The sequence below is a fragment of the Lasioglossum baleicum genome, chromosome 14 (assembly GCF_051020765.1).
Source record: "Lasioglossum baleicum chromosome 14, iyLasBale1, whole genome shotgun sequence".
Classification (NCBI taxonomy): domain Eukaryota; kingdom Metazoa; phylum Arthropoda; class Insecta; order Hymenoptera; family Halictidae; genus Lasioglossum; species Lasioglossum baleicum.
The window spans coordinates 8,613,198-8,632,292 of NC_134942.1; the positions used below are offsets into that span (position 1 = coordinate 8,613,198).

Here is a 19,095-nt window from a genome sequence, read left to right on the forward strand (position 1 = left end):
TCCGTCTTGCTCTTCCCTCGTGTGTAATTATTTTGTCCCGTCGGAAGAGAAGCGAGCCGTACGAGGTCGTTCCGAGACGGGCACGAGCTTTTATTCGCGGATCGAGTTACCTCGGTGCCCTCCAGAATTATCGCGAACCCTCTCCGAACACTCGATGCTGTTATCGATGGTCTGGGTTAGACAGGAGATTCTAATTAGAGCTGTTACCTTTTCCGAAGCTTCGAAACTTCGATTCTCAGCGAAGTTTCTGAAATATTCTGAATCTTCGACCCTCGAAGGAAAGTGACACAGCCCTAATTCTTATACGAAATTATACTAGATAACGAAAGATGATACGACATTAAATTTGTCTGTAAATTGCATTTCATTACAATTTGCTAATTTATACTCGAACCTCCTAATTTAAAATATTCAATGCTTTAATAACTGCACTAATGACGATTTATTGTCATTGGAAAGTAACAGCCCTAATTCTAACATGATTAGGATGATTTGATAAAAATTCGGATAATGAAAGATGATATGCTGTTTTATAAAATAACGTGATCTAGCTGGAAGTAGTGGTTTGTGGGAAGACGTAATTTTGAGACAACTGAAATTGTGAGAATATAATGCACGAGTTACGTAAGCGAATATAATATAGCGTGTCTCCTAACATATGTATGTCTCCTATTCGATGTATCCAGTTTCTATACAATAACCACTTTTGTCTGCTAGTGGTTATTATTAATAGCTACTTCCTATGTTGTGTGTACCGTTCGAGGAACAGCGAGGTACAACATCCAGTTCAATTTAGCAAATGAACAAAATGACCTGTATATCTCGTGTTCGATAACTTCGGTCCTCGAAGATGCACTCTCGATTTCCGACGAAATTGCTTTCAGCTAATTTTTCAAAGTTCGCAGACATCAGGCTGGTTCGGTATTAGCGATGCAAAGTGACGTCGGTTTCTCACGTTCGGTGGCTTCGATCCCGCGGAGGGTAGATAAAAATCGGGAGCGAGAGACGTTCCCGGAAGCCGGCCAATGAAATTCCGCTCGAGTAGCCCCGAGTCTGGCGAAAATTCGCCGAGCAATTGGACGCAATTAATTAGGAAAGACCGTGGCCGTTACACGAATATTCGACGCTGCCATCTAATGATAGGCCGCGTAATGCCGTGTCTTTATCGTCCGCGAGCACGCGTACGCGAGTCGATACAAAAACACAGACGTGTTTCTCTCTCTCTCTCTCTCTCTTATTCTGCCGCACTCTCTTTCGCAGGCTTTGTTTTTTATTGTTTTCAACGGGACGAGATCCAGGGAGCGGGAATCGGTTAACAGCGGCGCGCAATTACAGATTTTATCGGCGCCGCATCTTCCTTTGCTTAAAGCGCGCGCCTTCTCGCTCGGAAATAATACAGCGCGCTCGCAATAATAAACGGAAGCGTCGTTATTTGAACTGAGGAATTAAAGCGATCGGCAAACCGCTCGTTTATTAGGGTCTGACACGTACGCCGCTCATCGAGCGACACTCTTCGGGTACGTTTTCGAACCCGCGCAAAGCCTGCTGGGAACCTTCTTGAGTTGGTCCTTCCCTAGTTCCTCTTCCTAGATCCATCCCTCTTCTACTTTACATTACCCTAAATGTTCTTCCTAGGTTCTTTTCTTACAACCCTCCTCCAGCCCCTATCCCTTGAACCTCTCCTCTAAACCTTTCATAGATACCCCAGATCCTTCCTCTAGTCCCTCCTCAAGCTCTCCTTGATCCTTTGTCTAGCATTTTTACTAGGACCATCCTCCAGTATCTTCCCTAGCTCCCGTAGAACCCTCTAGTGTCTTCCCCAACTCCTCTTCTCTTGACCCTTCTCTTGACCATTTCCCTATATGCTCTATCTACTAGGTTCTTTTCTTAGATCTCTCCTCCACCCCCTATCCTAGCTACCCTGGATGCCACCTCTTGTCTCTCCTCAAACTCTCCTACATCTCTTGCCTAACAGTTTTCTGGAGACATCCTCCAATCCCTTCCCTAGCTGCCCTAGAACCCCCTAGTGCCTTTCCCAACTCCCTAAATTCGTTTCTTCTCCTAAACCTCTCTTCTTACCATTACCCAATCTGTTCTCCCTAGATTCTATTCGTAGATCCCTCCTCTTGGACTAACTCCCCTGGATCCTCAAGTCCCTCCCCTAGATCCCAAGCACTTTTCATAGGACCATTCCTCTTCTATTCCCTTCCCTAGGGCAGCAGACCAACGAAGGCAGCAGCCAGAAGAAAGCCAGGATTCCAGCGAATAAATCCGCGGATCGGGATATCGTGTCAGCTCGCATTGTGCAGCGTTGTGTCATGGGCGCCACGTTCCCCGGCTAATGGAAGCACAGATTAATCTTGGGGGCAAGTTGAACGCCGTCGGCGCGGCGGCCCCCGGCTAACGATGCCCAACCCGTTTCAGCCCCAAAAATTTAATTCGGTTATGAAACTCATTAGGTAATGTAGAAAAGCGACGCGAGGAGTAGCCCGCGCCGGTGATAAATGACGATGTCGTGTCGCCGGGCAGTATAGTCGGTGCTACCCGACAGCTGGGCCCCGGCTATAGGACACATCGTGCAGCTTAGATAGTGCCCTACAACGGAATGCATTAATACAATTTGCCCGGCTATCTGTACAGCTGTACGCACTAATTATAATGTGATTTGCCTGTCGGGGTCGCCTTTCGTGGCTACCACGCCCCTTCTCCTTCTCTCTTTCTCTCTCTCTCTCTCGTTCTCTCGCGAATTTCTCGTAGATGCCTGATCATGGTCTTTTAGCGAGCGTCACCTGAGTTCTAATAGGGGACCACAGACTGCTCCATTCTTGCTCTAGATCGTAAGATACACACGATTTTGGAGACTTCTTCCTGCCAGAGTGCCGGTTCCGAATAGTGCTTCCGGTCACTCTTGGGAATCGCTTGATGATCGTCTTACATGACGATGATTAGATCCGTTCGAGCTTATTACGTCCAGAATGTCTGATGGCTTTGTAGCAGTGATCTTGTCGCGAGATTTAGAAATCGTCCGGCCGAGAATCGTTTAAGCTGTTGCTCGAACTAAATCTTTATGTTAATCAATAAATGAGATTCTGAAGGACATCATCTCACCGAAGAGTTCCCACTTGATAATTTCATTCACTTCTGAAACGAAAAGTTGCCCAACAAACCGAACAGTTGGTTCACGAAACAATGAAGTATATTCTAAGTTTAAACTGTTGTACCTCTAGTGAAGCAGAAATCTTTAATCACCAAATGAAATTCTGGAAGACATCATCTCGACCAAAGAGTCCTCACTTGATAATTTCATTCACTTCTGAAAAAGAAAGTTGCCCAACAAACCTAGCAGTTGATTCACGAAAAAATGAAGTATCCTCTAAGTTTAAACTGTTGTACCTCTAGTGAAGCAGAAATCTTTAATCACCAAATGAAATTCTGGAAGACATCATCTCGACCAAAGAGTCCTCACTTGATAATTTCATTCACTTCTGAAAAAGAAAGTTGCCCAACAAACCTAGCAGTTGATTCACGAAAAAATGAAGTATCCTCTAAGTTTAAACTGTTGTACCTCTAGTGAAGCAGAGATCTTTAATCAACAAATGAAAGTCTGAAAGACATCATCTCACCCAAAGAGTCCTCACTTAATAATTTCATTCACTTGTGAAAAGAAAAGTTTCCTAACAAACCTAGCAGTTGGTTCACAAAAAAATGAAGTATCCTCTAAGTTTAAACTGTTGTACCTGTAGTGAAGCAGAGATCTTTAATCAACAAATGAAAGTCTGAAAGACATCATCTCACCCAAAGAGTCCTCACTTGATAATTTCATTCACTTGTGAAAAGAAAAGTTTCCTAACAAACCTAGCAGTTGATTCACGAAAAAATGAAGTATCCTCTAAGTTTAAACTTGTGTACCTCTAGTGAAGCAGAGATCTTTAATCAGCAAATGAAAGTCTGAAAGACATCATCTCACCCAAAGAGTCCTCACTTGATAATTTCATTCACTTCTGAAAAAGAAAGTTGCCCAACAAACCTAGCAGTTGATTCACGAAAAAATGAAGTATCCTCTAAGTTTAAACTGTTGTACCTCTAGTGAAGCAGAAATCTTTAATCACCAAATGAAATTCTGAAAGACATCATCTCGACCAAAGAGTCCTCACTTGATAATTTCATTCACTTGTGAAAAGAAAAGTTTCCCAACAAACCTAGCAGCTGGTTCACAAAAAAATGAAGTATCCTCTAAGTTTAAACTGTTGTACCTCTAGTGAAGCAGAAATCTTTAATCACCAAATGAAATTCTGAAAGACATCATCTCACCCAAAGAGTCCTCACTCGATAATTTCATTCACTTGTGAAAAGAAAGGTTGCCCAACAAACCCAGCAGCTGGTTCACGAAAAAATGAAGTATCCTGTAGGATCTAGGATCGATACTCCCGATCCACTTAAGCGACCTGTTCCACGCGTCTTTCCGTGCAGTCCGGCAGGATTCGTGCCGCTCCATCCGATTACCACTAAAGGCAGCGGTTTAAAATATTTTTTAAAAACATCCCGACACCGCGAATTTATTTATCAGCGGTGACGTATCGCCCTGACCTAGTTGGCCAGCGCGGTTTTATTAAATATCAGCATCGGAAGGTAGAAAGAAACGTTGTCTGACAGCATTCGGGAACGGTAATTCTGAAAACGAAGAGACTTGGAAAGAAATCTGAATTGTAGACGGCTGCACGACATCCGATCATGGCGTTGATGATAGTGAAGGGCTGCATTAGTGTGCGACCACGTTTCCGGCCCCCGAGATTGCGGCTCGAATCACCTTGACACGAGTCCGTCGACATTAAGAGCCGCTTTCCACCGACACCGGTCCTTCCAAAGAAATTCAATCGGTGCGCACGGATTCAATACCGAATTGACTGATGAAACTCGACACGATCGGGAGAATCGCAAAATTCGATGGGGACCCGTGCGAATACCGATCAAGGGACCTGCTGCGTGTACGAACCCGACCACGGCCCGAAAGTTGTGTATACTTGTGTGTTCGTGGTGGAAGATTAAAAAGCGCGACGGGATCGAATAGCATGGGTTTTCCATATACTGTTCGAGCACCGAACCGCTGTTTACGGACAAAAGTTCCTCTCTGATGACACACTAGATTGACATTCGCCAGCCATAATGGGCCGCGGATAGCCGATGCCGGCAACAGAACACAGAACTATGTACCAACCGCAATTACAAGTGATTACACGTCGCGGGAGGAAATGTGCGCGCGGCACGGCATGCGCATGTGTCATAAACGCGACTAACGTGCCAATTTGTATCTATTGTTAATTAGCTCGCTAACAGCGAGTTATCCGGCGGGGGAGTTGGGGCAGTGGCTAGCGAGAGAAAGAGTGAGAGAGTAAATTGCGTTACGTCAATGTTTCTATTTTAGCCTGTGTTTCTGTCGCCGGTTCATTTTACGACGAACGAAACAATAGAATTTTTCATCGGTTTAAAAATATGTCTACAAGGATATGTTTACCTGGTGATTCATAAACTGCAGATTTTGCATTTTCAACACCGACGGAAACTGTTTTACTATTTTCCTAATAACGCAGGAAAAATGTAATTGTCGTTACGACGAATGACAGAATAGAATTCCTAAATCGATTTAAAAATATGTCTACAAGGATATGTGTACCCGGTGATTCGTCAAGTGCAAATTCCGCATTTTCAACACCGAAGGGAACTGTTTTATTAGTTTCCTAATAAGCAGTGTGCGAGAAAAATGTAATTGTCACACCGATAAAAAGAGAATTATTACAACTTTACGAGCGGTTCTTTTTATCAGCGATCTACTTAGAAGTACATAAAGATTCCAAGTACAATTACAGAGTCCATGGCGTAAAAATTATACACAACACCTCATATAAAATTTTAACTCATGCGGTTTTAAAGAAATCGTATAAAAATTTTTAGAAAAATCAAGGTGCCCGGTAGAAAGCCAGCAGCAGAGATTAGCAAACATTTTATTCGAATAAAAATTTCGAATGAAGCGGGTTCAAAACCGAATCGAAATTTTTATTTGAATAAAATGTTTGCCCAAGTCTGGCCAGCAGCCTCGAAGCAGTGAGTTCCGACTTCCGGTTCACCCCTCGCGGTTATACGAAAAGGAGCGAAAGAGAAGGAGAGGGGGTTTGAAGGGCCGCGACACCGAGGCCCGAAACGAAATATAAATTTCTACATACGTATGCTTTATTAGAGTTCCTGTCTAAGGATAACAGTCTAGCGGGCAGAGGGTCCGTTTCGTTGCGTAATGAGAGATTTTATCGCGGTTACAGGGATAGGGCGGGGCAACCGCACTCATGCATTATCACCCCACTTCTGTCTGACGGATTACTTTATACGGTCACTGTATATCCACGTACACACACGTTGTACACACGTTTTCCCCGCTTGTACGTGTAGTGCACGGGTAAACCTCTACGCGCGTGCACACGCGTATGTATATCTCGGGCGTCGAGCACTAAAGAGCGCTTGCGAAACTACTCTCTTCCTCGGCTGTTGCTCGTCGCCCCGATAAAAACCGGCCACGGCGGCGCGGCGCGGCGTCTGGCCTCGCGCTATCAGATCCAAGGGAATGCCCTGGCTACGATTCCGAACTGCTCCTCGATTTGTCGTTCACGGTTCACCACGAAATTATGCCAACCGATCGCTCCTCTCCGCGAAAATCCAACGAAATCACCGAGTTCCAAAGCTGATGCGATTATCGCCGAGGCGGTAACATTCCTTCATGTTCAAGCACAATCTCTACAAAAATTCGCTTTAGAAAGATGCTATATTTTTACTTATAAATAATAGTATCTTTCTCGGCGCTCTGTTTCGATCAGTTTCTACATAAAATTGATGAGTCATCAATTAGTATATTAATAACTTCCTCATAAAGTCTTCTGACCCTGTGTCTAAGGCAAGACCCGCTAGATAGCCTTACTGATGAGTCCTCTAGCGGGTCCAGGACGAAACACACCACCTTTCTTTTCGTTACAATAGCTATTTTATGTAGAAACTGATCGAAACAGAGCGCCGAGAAAAATACTATTATTCATAATTAAAAATCATGCGATCGATATCAATCCCTACACTATATTTTTACTTCCGTAAGAGTTCCAGGACCTCACAATCGCGAAATTATGCCAACCGATCGCTCTTTACCACGGGAATCCTGCGAAACCATTGGGTACAAAAGCTGAAGCGATCATCACCGTCCGAGGCGGTAATCTTTCTTGATGTTCAAGCACAATCTCTGCAAAAAAATATATTTTTATATCCAGAAGAGATCCGGAGCCTCGTCCTCGAGAAATTATGCCAACCGATCGCTCTTCCCCGCGAAAATCCAACGAAATCACGGGGTTTCAATGCTGAAGCGATCAACATCGAGTTGTAACCTTTCTTCATGTTCAATCACAATCAAACTTAATAAAAAAGTTATATTCTTACCCTCGGACGGGTTCCAAGGTAAACCACCGGATAATCTTCCTTGATGTTCATCTTTAACCAGATCTATAATAAAAGAAAAAATAGTTTTATGTTCGGAAGGATTCCAAGGCCTCGTCCGGATCAATACCGCTAAAATTTGACATGTTAAAAAGTTACGGCTTGACAGCAAGGGACTGTGGCCATGTTGGTTCCCGTGCGACAAATTTGTCCCCGGGTTTTGTCGAACCTACGGTGATTAGGTTCACGGGGCTGGGCGGCATGATCGATCACCGGCTTTTTTTCGAATGTCGGCCGACGAACGCTTCGCGGGCGACGCAGGCAGCGGCGGCGGCGGCTAATCGCGCGCGCTCGCGGCCGTGCAAAAGCATGAGAGCATGATGCAAAAGCACGACACTCGGTCCGAGATTCCTGCCGAGTCAAACGGCTATGAAAGATTAAGCAGCGAGGCACGCGCACTAATATACTTGTTCCTCGCGGGCGCCGATTGTGTCGCGGAAACGAATGGCCTCCGCACGATAAGCGAGACGAAGTGGATTTCGTCGGGTTCCGTAGTACGGTCTCTCTGTGGCAGTATGTTTTTCGATTCGTCGAGGTCTTTCTGAAAAACCGACGATCCGCGCATGGTTTTTGCCAAACCCCGAACCACCGTAATCCCTTATCCCGGCCAATTATCGCGTACTCTTCCCCCCCTACGCGAACCAATTACCTGGTGCGGCGGGTTCCCTTGCGCTGTGACCTTTTGCTGCCGCACTGACGCCATACTCTTCTGTTATTTATCCTTGGCGCAGATCTAGGACCGCCTTCGACGGTTTAATTGCACCGGAGGAGATCCGGTTGACATCGAAACCGTTCCGGTTTTCTTACAAAAACCATCGAAATCTACAAGAAAAGTTGAATACTATTAGGGAGTAATATTATTCTTGAATATATATTATCGAGAACGGGAAAATTGTACAAAAATTTAATGAAATACTTCCAAGTGTCCACTTCAGGGCTGGAAAATCCTAGACCGGTGAACAACCCCTTAAAGAAGCTATCGATCAATTTGTCTCAGAATTGAAAATATTATTGGGGAGTAATGTTAAAAGTTCAGTGAGATATTTCCAAAGAATAATTTGTATTTCTTGGATATATATGGAGCAGGAGAAAATTCTGTAAAAATTTAATAAAATGCCTTCAAGTGTCCACTTCAGGTCTATAAAATCCCAGACCGGTGAACAACCCCTTAAAGAACCTATCGAACAATTTCTCGCAGAATTGAAAATATTATTGGGGAGTAATGTTAAAAAGTTCAGTGAGATATTTCCAAAGAATAATTTGTATTTCTTGGATATATATGGAGCAGGAGAAAATTCTGTAAAAATTTAATAAAATGCCTTCAAGTGTCCACTTCAGGTCTATAAAATCCCAGACCGGTGAACAACCCCTAAAAGAAGCTATCGAACAATTTGTCTCAGAATTGAAAATATTATTGGGGAGTAATGTTAAAAAGTTCAGTGAGATATTTCCAAAGAATAATTTGTATTTCTTGGATATATATGGAGCAGGAGAAAATTCTGTAAAAATTTAATCAAATGCCTCCAACTGTCCACTTCAGGTCTTTAAGATCTCAGACCGGTGAATAACCCCTAAAAGAAGCTATCGAACAATTTCTCGCAGAATTGAAAATATTATTGGGGAGTAATGTTAAAAAGTTCAGTGAGATATTTCCAAAGAATAATTTGTATTTCTTGGATATATATGGAGCAGGAGAAAATCCTGTAAAAATTTAATAAAATGTCTTCAAGTGTCCACTTCAGGTCTATAAAATCCCAGACCGGTGAACAACCCCTAAAAGAAGCTATCGAACAATTTCTCGCAGAATTGAAAATATTATTGGGGAGTAATGTTAAAAAGTTCAGTGAGATATTTTCAAAGAATAATTTTTATTTCTTGGATATATATGAAGCAGGAAAAAATTCTGTAAAAATTTAATCAAATGCCTCCAACTGTCCACTTCAGGTCTTTAAGATCTCAGACCGGTGAACAACCCCTAAAAGAAGCTATCGAACAATTCCTTCCAGAATTGTAATTCGAAAGAATATTCTCACTAGTCCAAAATGGCGATAATTAGCCTTCCGGGGTCGGGTAAAGCGTTAATTAGCCGAATTGTCCGGCAGCTGAGGAACATATTATTTAGACGTCGACTCTGTCCAAATTACGACTGCCATCAGCATCGTGGCCTATTCAGTTCCCCCGTCTCGATGACTTGCGTTTTACCGGCTCGAACCCGGGGCCGGCTAAGTGAATGGTTAAGTAAATGATTATCTCCTTGAGCGTATAATCGATCGATGATTAATGGGATCGGCGTGGTCGGATGCGGCCCCAATTAGAAAGCGTCCCCGGTGATCATCGGGACGATACGCGTGCCGGTTACTTGATTGTTTCTCGATCCACGTGGCCCAGGTATTTCGGTGTTTGTGGGCGCGTTAAAGACGATTCTTAATTTCGCCTGTCGGTTTTGCTCCGATCAAAATGGTTTGTCTGCTGCCAAATTATCAGACAGCGTTAAACAAACTGTCATAACAGCCAGTCACTCCGTGACACAAAGGCAACAAAGCGTCTAATTTGCTTTGGCGCACACCATGGTGTTTGCTGTTGTAATTTGTAATCAGTTAGCGAAGGCAGCCATCTTTTGGGAGTGTGTGAGCATTGTTGCTACTGTTTGCTTATACATTTCTTAGTAAAATGTTTGTTTCAATGATTACTTTTCTTCCTCGTCAAATATTAAGACAATTTAGCCGTAGAAACATCGTCGAGAGAAAAGTAAAATGTCGAGGTAGCACGACGAGAGACTCCGGCTCTAAAGCGTTTGGATCGTTAACCTGCCCTTGGTTGGCACCTGTAGCCTGCTTCCGAATTATAGACGCTATCTTCGGGATCTCCCGTTGGGGTACTTTGCATAATCTCTCGGCCGAGGGATACCAGTTTCTGACGAGAAAAATGAAAAATTCAGTAAATTCACCGGACTCGCTGGAACACGGGCTAATTATTCTCGAGATCCGTCCATAATTATATTAAAAATTTCAAAATTTTGCGGTCGCACTATTGTACGAAGCGCTTTTACACGGACGGCCCACAGAGCGGTATTTGGTCGATCTAGCTGGCAAAAAGTCCATTTCCCAAACTTACCCCAGGTAAGAAATGACAGTCTATTAGGAAAGCCTGGAAGTCCCACGGAAAACCCCCATTGTTTATTGGTCCTCACCGTACAAGTTAACTGCAATGGTTAGTCGGCAATCATACGTTGTCTCGAATGTCCGTTTAGAACTGTTCGTAGTGCGAAAGAAGTATTCTCAGAGTTCGTGACATTTTTAAGTTGTGTACTGAAAATCAATACTTGACTATGGATTCGGTAATAGCAGGTAATAACCTTTATTTTTATAGATAAATTGTAAGTCATTACTTGTTAATTACATGTATTATTAATGGTTAAAAACGTGTCCTTACTTTTACATTTTTTACTGAAATACATTTACATTCGATGTATTTTGTCATACTGTACGGTTCGATAGGGTTTTCTTGTTTTATAGTAGTGAAAGTATACCGTATGTGCTTTCTAAAAAATATTAATTTACGCACCACCCCGGACCAACTTTTTATTTATAAGTATTTAAAGTCCAAAAGTGCAAAAAGTGATTATTTTACACGTAACAATATTTTTTGTTGTGTTAGGGCCGTCTGACATTATTAAGAAAACTCGTAAAGAGATATTTGATGACATGAAGTCGCAAAATGACTTAGACATTAATGGGAAGCTGGAGTTCGCCGAAAATTACTTGATGACATTGGACTCCTATAGTGAAGCAGACATGAATACAATAAAGCGTAAATTAAAAAAAAATGTTTGGGACAAAAGTTGAACAGTGTTCAGACATCTACAAACTTGGACATATAAAATTTCGAAAATATTTTTTTACGACAACTAATCAAGGTCACTTTGATTTTTTAATGGTTAAAATGTATTTTTTATGTCATAATGCTGTAGCTGATCTTAAGACGAATTCAACGATATATAATATTATGACCTTGAGACCATAAATAACGTTGCAATAGTTTTGGCCAGCTAGATTGGCCAAATACCGCTCTGTGCGGCGCAGAGATTTCTGCACACAACAATGATGGGAGGCAGGTTCGCCATCGCTCCGTTTCGCGCATTCCGATTGGCCTTCGTCCGCTTTTCATTCCGTCGCTTCCGGCCTGTCCCTCTCGGCCTCCTCGCAAACTGACCTTGCGGGAGGAAACAATTATTATTGCCGATCTCACGGGTGCATCGCGATACCTGAACCTCCTCTCTTGTTCACGGTGCCACGGATAGGTCTGTGCAAGGCCCGATCCGTATCTTCCTCCGACAGTTTTTCCTTTTTTTGTTCTCTGGCTGTTGCTGCATTATTTCGTGGCAATTTCCGTGACACTTGCCCGCGCACAACACCTTTCTTCCGGTGACACAGATATGTGTACGCGCGGTTACCCCGGTCCGCGATTTCTGCGACTTCTCGTGGGAGTCCATAAATCTTTCGACAGCAAAAAAATATATAAATAGCTATCTGCTAGATCGTTCTTTTTTTTCGGGTAAACCTCCTTCGTCGTCGTCGGAAGCTTCTTATCGTCCGCAACATAAATACTCGGCGAAAGATCACCTTGCACGTAACTGCGTTCTGGTCAATGACGAGCGCGAATGCAGGCCGGAATTAATTGCTAATTAATTGCCACGAGGTTACCTTTCTGCGAATCCTCCGTGGCGAAAATGTACACACGTTGAAAGCAGGACGCTTTGTGCTCCGGTCTTGGCAATTAATTTCCCTGAGTGACTGCTTTTATGTGGCCTCGTGGTAAATAGCATTTTATCAGTCATACTTTAATCATGAAGTAGTGGAGGCACATATTGTTGAATTTCTTTCGTAACATTTGTTTGTGCGCATCTTTGTGCGAAATGAAAATGTTCTCCATCGATTTCCCTTTATGACGTTTTGTTGCATTCAAAACAATGTTGCAATATTCTGAATGTCTAATCTTTTACTGGTTTACATTTTACCCAGCCAATTTCTTTATAAATGCATTAAAAAAGGTCTAGTCATTAGATCATATAAAATCAAAGTTAAATTTATTGAATTTGCTTTCTACTTACCTGAACAATTGAAAGTGAAATTTACAAAAATAAATCTGCAGCAATGTTAATTAGCGTCTCGCAATAAGACAATTTTCCAGGTATAGACATAAGGGTTAAGAGATTACAGATCATTCGAATAAAAAGCGACCTGTTTCCCTGATAGCCATTCCCCGAACCGAGACCGATGTGGTCGTTTCCCTGATCGGGTGAGCGCCGGCCGGAAGCGAAGAAGTCATCGATTGGGGAAACATTAGCCACGGTCGTTAGCCGAGCGCCGGGGTTAGGGTACACAAACCCGACCATTGAAAATCGAATTGTCGTGACGGTAAATAAAGCAGATGCGGGCCGGAGGTTCTCGGTTCTTTTCTGTGTATCCTGCGGTACGCCGTTATCCCGACGGCCATCCTAATGGGGTACTGTCCCAGAGGGTCGCGTGGCAGAACGCGGCCGCTTCACGACATTGCGTGCGACTATTTACGAGTGAACAACCTCCGTCTTGCTCATCCTTCCTGCACGCGTCGCATCGTTCGAGTTCCTTCTTTCAAACGATCCTCGTTCGGCCACCAATCGGAACCCGCGATCTTCCTTCCTGCTCGACGCAACCTGTTACCGCCCTTCCAGCCACGTGGACCCTGCAGTTTCCTTGCAGAATCACCAAGGATTTTCCAATCACATTCTCCAATCATTCTTCAAAATTTCTCTCAATAAAAAGGTCTTGCTTTGGATCTACAAGCCTCCAGGGTCACCTCTTTGAGGATTCTCCAATCAGGATTCTTCTCTTTGAGGATTACTCTTCACAATTTTCTTTCAATAAAAATGGCGTCTTAGAGCGCCGTTGCCCTCTGCATATTGGTTACAAGCCTCCAAGGTAAATGAGGATTTTCCAATCATTCTCCAATCATTCTTCAGTTTTCTTTCAATAAAAAGATCTTGCTTTGGATCTACAAACCTCCAAGATCAACCCTTCGAAGATGTTCCAATCATCCTAGAATTACTCTTCCGAATTTTATTTCAATAAAAATAGCTCCCTACACGTCAGTGTCCTCTACATTGATCTCCATGTCTCCAGGTCAACACTGAAGATTTTACAATCGTTCTCCAAAGTTTTCTTTCAATAAAAATAGCCTCTCAGACGTCATTGCCCTCTGCATATTGGTCTACAAGCCTCCAAGGTAAACCTATGAGGATTTTCCAATCATTCTTCAGTTTTCTTCCAATAAAAAGATCTTGCTTTGGATCTACAAACCTCCAAGATCAACCCTTCGAAGATGTTCCAATCATCCTAGAATTACTCTTCCGAATTTTATTTCAATAAAAATAGCTTCCTACACGTCAGTGTCCTCTACATTGATCTCCAAGCCTTCAAGGTCAACGTCTGAGGATTCCTTTGAATGTTGAAAAGAAGAAAGTGTGCTGTTCATGCAGGAATTAGATGCATGTTCTATGCAACTAGTCCAATTGCCCTAGTGAACCTGTTACGATAACGGCAGCCATTCGACGAGACATAAAACTGAGCTGAACCATTTTATGGGTCTCCCATGGCGCTACTATCAATACCAGTCGAGTGTCTACCGTGTCCAAGAGAGTCGTGTTGAGAGGATTACACATGCAGGTGTGGAGGACCGTTGATATTTCGAAATGGGCTTTAAACCGGCTTAATAGATCCTCTTAAGAAGACCGGGGTTGGGGGCGGGAGGCGGGATTGACGCGTTCCTCCGATGACTCCTCCGATGGAAACTGGCCCCGAAGGGTCGCGTGGCGCACGCGTGCTTGACAGAGAGTATATTGCGTGCCGGTTTTTATGAGCGGCCGTCGGCGTAGTCGCGCATCTTTCATGCACGCATCGATGCCCTTCGACGCTAAATGCTCCTCGAGAGGTTGTTCACTTTCGAAACGCATCGGTACCGGAGCCTCCTCTTCTTCTTCTTCTTCTTCTTCTTCTTCTTCGGGGTCCCCCTATCCCGAGGAGAGCCCGAGAGGAGAGCTCTCGCAGGTGGTCTTGTTCTTATTCGTTAGGGCGCTGCCACTCGGTGATACCGAGCGCTTTCACTTCACCTCGGCCTGGAACTCCTGAAAATATCGTATTTTATCCGGACGCGATCGGTTTCTTCGTGTAAATGATACGAAAATCGTGTACCAAAGCCGATCTCTGCGTGCGCATCGCAAGATGCGTTTCACTTGCGCGCAACAACCGACCACTACCACGGCATTGTTCGCACTTGATCTTGAAACGCCGCGCGGCGGACTACTCGCCGCGATTAGCCTAACTGCTGCAGAGATCCCTATTTAACACTAAATCCTACCGCGAGAGGTAACACGACCGATTTTAGATTTTTTATTTGACGATTATTGATATTGTAAAGGTGTTTTCATGGGAATTTATTGAATATTTATGTTGACTCCAGTATAAATAAAATTCGTACAAAATATAAATAAATTTAATCTTGTTATTTTTATAATACTATACACATCAGTCACTCCTGATGGTCGGTAGGTTTGGTGTCAATGGATCTCTAGGGTAAGGGAATAAAATCAAATTTGACCAAAATATCCTGTATTTTCAAAATTTTAATTATTATTCATTAATTTAAGTGGGGTAATTGTTCTCCAATTTCTCAATCTATTCTTTCCAACATTTCTTCAAATAGTATATGCATATATTTAATTTGTGTAATAGCCTACATCTAATCAACGATAAACAATAAAATCAAGCTGGAAGCTTGTATTCTTTCATTACCATATAAATGGGGCACACCGTGGAGCCTGAAAGAAATAAGTTGGAAAGTGGCGGTGTGCCCCACGCCAAAAAAACCATGATCCGAAGGTCATACAAAAAAGTTTATTCAATAAAAAAGATGCCCCTACTTATTTTAAACTAAACAAAGGAGAAACCATCAAGATTCAGCATTGGAGTCCTGAGATATTTAATTTTATGTAAACTCAAAAAATGATGGTTTTTTGCCATTATCTGGAAATCAAGGCCGAAACAAAAAAAGTGGTAGGGGTAAAAGTTGTTCCATTTGGGGTCCTCTACAGCTGGTTAACGTTTGGCCGTTTAAAAACGGATGACCCTGTAGAACCTTATTTATAGCTATTTTTCTCTATCAAAGTGTCATTTCCCTTGGATCGAGCGATTAATATAATTTATTTATCTGATCGAACGATAAACATCTTATCCTTCTACTCCCGTTTTGTCGAATCCTTGACGAAACAGTACGAAAACGGAAACAGATTACTGGAGAACTTTCGAGGAGATCCCGCAATACGTGACAGGATGTGAGCGACACTTCCTCTTAAGCCCTATAATAATCCGTCGATCTGTTACACCTGCCTTCCTTTCTGTTAAGTACGCAACATAATGACTAATATGCGGGACCAGCGTTGTTAAACAATAATTATAATTGCTCGAATAAGGTGACGACCACGCTTCGTTTACATTCTATGTAGCCTAGACGTTTCATCTTGTATCTACGAGAATAAAATTATCCACAACAAACTACACGGTTATTTTTAGTGAGATACAATCCTGATAAAACATACTAACCCTCGTCTTGACTGTTATTGACAGTTTATAAGATTGCTATACTCCTGGCAGCCTATAAAATTCAAGAAAATTTATTTTATACAGGTAAGACAAACTGGAAGAAACATAAAATCCGAGAAAGAAAATTCACGAAGATGAATAAAGCACATGAATGAGATACATAAAATCAATTTAATATTACCGCTGCATTATTAATTATCCAGTGAAATAATTAAGGGAAGACATTTTCCAAAAATGCAACGTGCTACGATCGACATAGTAGACACAGTAGACACACATAATTGCCGCTGCAATTATAAGATCGGTACCGGCTACTGCGTTAATGCAGACGTATAATAATTTTTCAATTTTTTGGCGTGGTCGCCGGCGCCAGGCCAGTTAGCCGGATCATTTAATGACAGGTTTGCGAGAGCACGCGTGACGCCCGGAATTTCTGTTGCAGTGGTGATGCACAAAGACAAAGAGGAGAACTCGCACCACGACACTCACTACAGAGCGAGGGAGTTGGCCGCGTTCGCAGCTTACGATCATCATCATCTCGACGGCGAAATGTTCCTTCAGGTGAGTGGCTCGGGGGGCGATCAATCATCGGGTTCCTCTGGAAGCGCGAAAACGTGAACGCCGGAGTGTGTGCATATATGTACGTTGCTTGTTCGCAAAACAAATCCTCGTAACAGCAATGGGCGAGAGGTACCGCGGGGAAATCATTAACCACGTCATCAGCGTCTCGTTCATCATTTAAGGGCGGTGAACACCGGGCGAACACTCGGTTGCTTGGTGGAATAATCGGTTACGTCACTCTCCCTCTCTCTCTCTTTCTTTCTTGGCAAGCCCGAAACGGAATTAGAACGCGTTTTTATCGGCGTGTCCGTTCATCTAACGACTAGTACACTTGCTCGTGATGGATCGATGGCCGAACGAGTGGGTGGCCGGACAGATGGGAGATGAATGAACTGTTGCGGAGGGATGTTATATCGAATCCCTAATTGCCGGAAATCGAATTCGACTGCTTCTACGTTCATGCACATTTTATGCGAAATAAACAATCGGTCTGATAGACGTGGTTGAGTGTAGAGAGAATTTAATTTAAATCTTATTTGGTACATTTCTGCCACGTGATTCAAGGGATGAGGTGTCTGAAACAATACATTTTGATTTTGCAACCCTGAACCCTGTACATTTTGATTTTGCACCCCTGAATTGGACAAGTTAGAGTCGAAGAATATAATTTCAATCTTATTTGGTAAATTTGTGCTAAGTAATTTAAGGGATGAGGTCTAATAAACATTTTTTATAACGGAAGGAAACAGTAAATTTTGAGTTTGCACCCCTAAATTGGACACGCCAGAGTCGAAGAATTTAATTCCAATCTTATTTGGTAAATTTGTGCTAAGTAATTTAAAGGATGAGGTCTAATAAACATTTTTTATATCGGAAGGAAACAGTAAATTTTGAGTTTGCACCCCTAAATTGAACATGCCAGAGTCGAAGAATTTGATTCCAATCTTATTTGGTAAATTTGTGCTAAGTAATTTAAGGGATGAGGTCTAATAAACATTTTTTATATCGGAAGGAAACAGTAAACTTTGAGTTTGCACCCCTAAATTGGACATGCCAGAGTCGAAGAATTTAATTCCAATCTTAATTGGCAAATTCGTGCTATGTAATTTAAGGTGCGAGGTCTGATGTAAATTTTTTGTATCGAAAGGAAACAGTAAATTTCGATTTTACACCCCTGAATCGCGCATGCCGGAGTGCAGAGAATTCGAGTTGAATTCTGATGATTTTTACAGTTGCTACTTATTCCCATTAGCCAGCACCCTTCAGCAGCTCCTCTCCCCTCTCTGCCAATCGGAAACAGCAAGAATCGAAGGGGAGGTTCGATCCTCTGAGAGCAACGCTCCTTTGGTCCAACCCCAATTCCCTTGACCCTGAACCAGTGATCCTCCCGATCATCAATTGGCTCTCGATCGCAGCAAGACGATCTGTAGAACAAGATAGAAAAAGAAAGGGACAGAGAAAGGGGAGAATATAATCGAGGAACGGTTCGAAATTAAATCATCGTTCGCGAGAGGAAGAGACAGGAAGAGAGTCGAAGGAGAGCGAGAGCGGGGAGAGATATCCGGCTGATGAACCGGCTATGAAACCGAGGCGTACGAGGTGTCTATTCCTCCAAAGTATGGAAGGGTATATACACGGATTAATGGCGGTGTATCATGCGAGGCTATTACGTTCCCTTTCCTGCGTTTTAGCCGCGCACACCGGGTGAAACAGAGCGAGGGGTTGAGACCGATATAGTCTGAAGAGAGGGGGATGGTTCTCCAGGTGAAACAGGGGGATGGGGAACGTTGTAACTGGGGGGAGGGGGGAGTCACGGTGTAATAGGGAGGGGGATGGATAAGCGATACGAAACGGTGTTCGCGATTCCATGCGATCGAACGATTCCTGCCAGCATCTATAACGGCCGGTTATTAATTGCACGCTCGTTAATTGCGTTACGTAGCTCGTGCCGCGAGCTGATTCCCGGATGGGACACTCTGACAGCCTGCTAGTCACCATTTTGTGTTCATCGGAAAGCGAGGAACAATATAGTGTCACTCAATTGTGTATCGAATAGCTTAGATTATTTTTAAGTAATTTATTCCATTGTCGATAACTGTACTGGACGTGAAATGTCATTCTTCTAGGAAGTTCCTCGAGGGTTCTTGTTTGAATATCAAGTCATCAAGTATGAAACTTGACAAATGTGTTCGAAATTTGTGTTTTATTTGTCAAGTTTCATACTTAATAACCTGATAGTTCCGTACAGGAAGCTCGTAAAACAGTATTTAATTAATTGCGTTCGTGTTAGGCAGCAGTGTTTGCTCGGTTTTCATACAAGGTCCTTTTAATTTCGTTTCGGTGGCCGACAGTGGTTTGAGCAGACATTGTGCTT

The 19,095-nt window shown here is 42.9% G+C and overlaps 1 protein-coding gene across 2 annotated transcripts in view; it reads left to right on the forward strand.

The window, feature by feature from the left end:
• Positions 1-19,095, forward strand: part of Ss (aryl hydrocarbon receptor spineless) — a 180,099-nt gene that overhangs the window by 122,014 nt on the left and 38,990 nt on the right. For both annotated transcript variants that reach the window (XM_076437780.1, XM_076437781.1), the window contains exon 3: positions 16,603-16,721. In XM_076437780.1, coding sequence (XP_076293895.1) covers positions 16,603-16,721 — 119 coding nt within the window. The remainder of the gene's footprint in view (positions 1-16,602; positions 16,722-19,095) is intronic.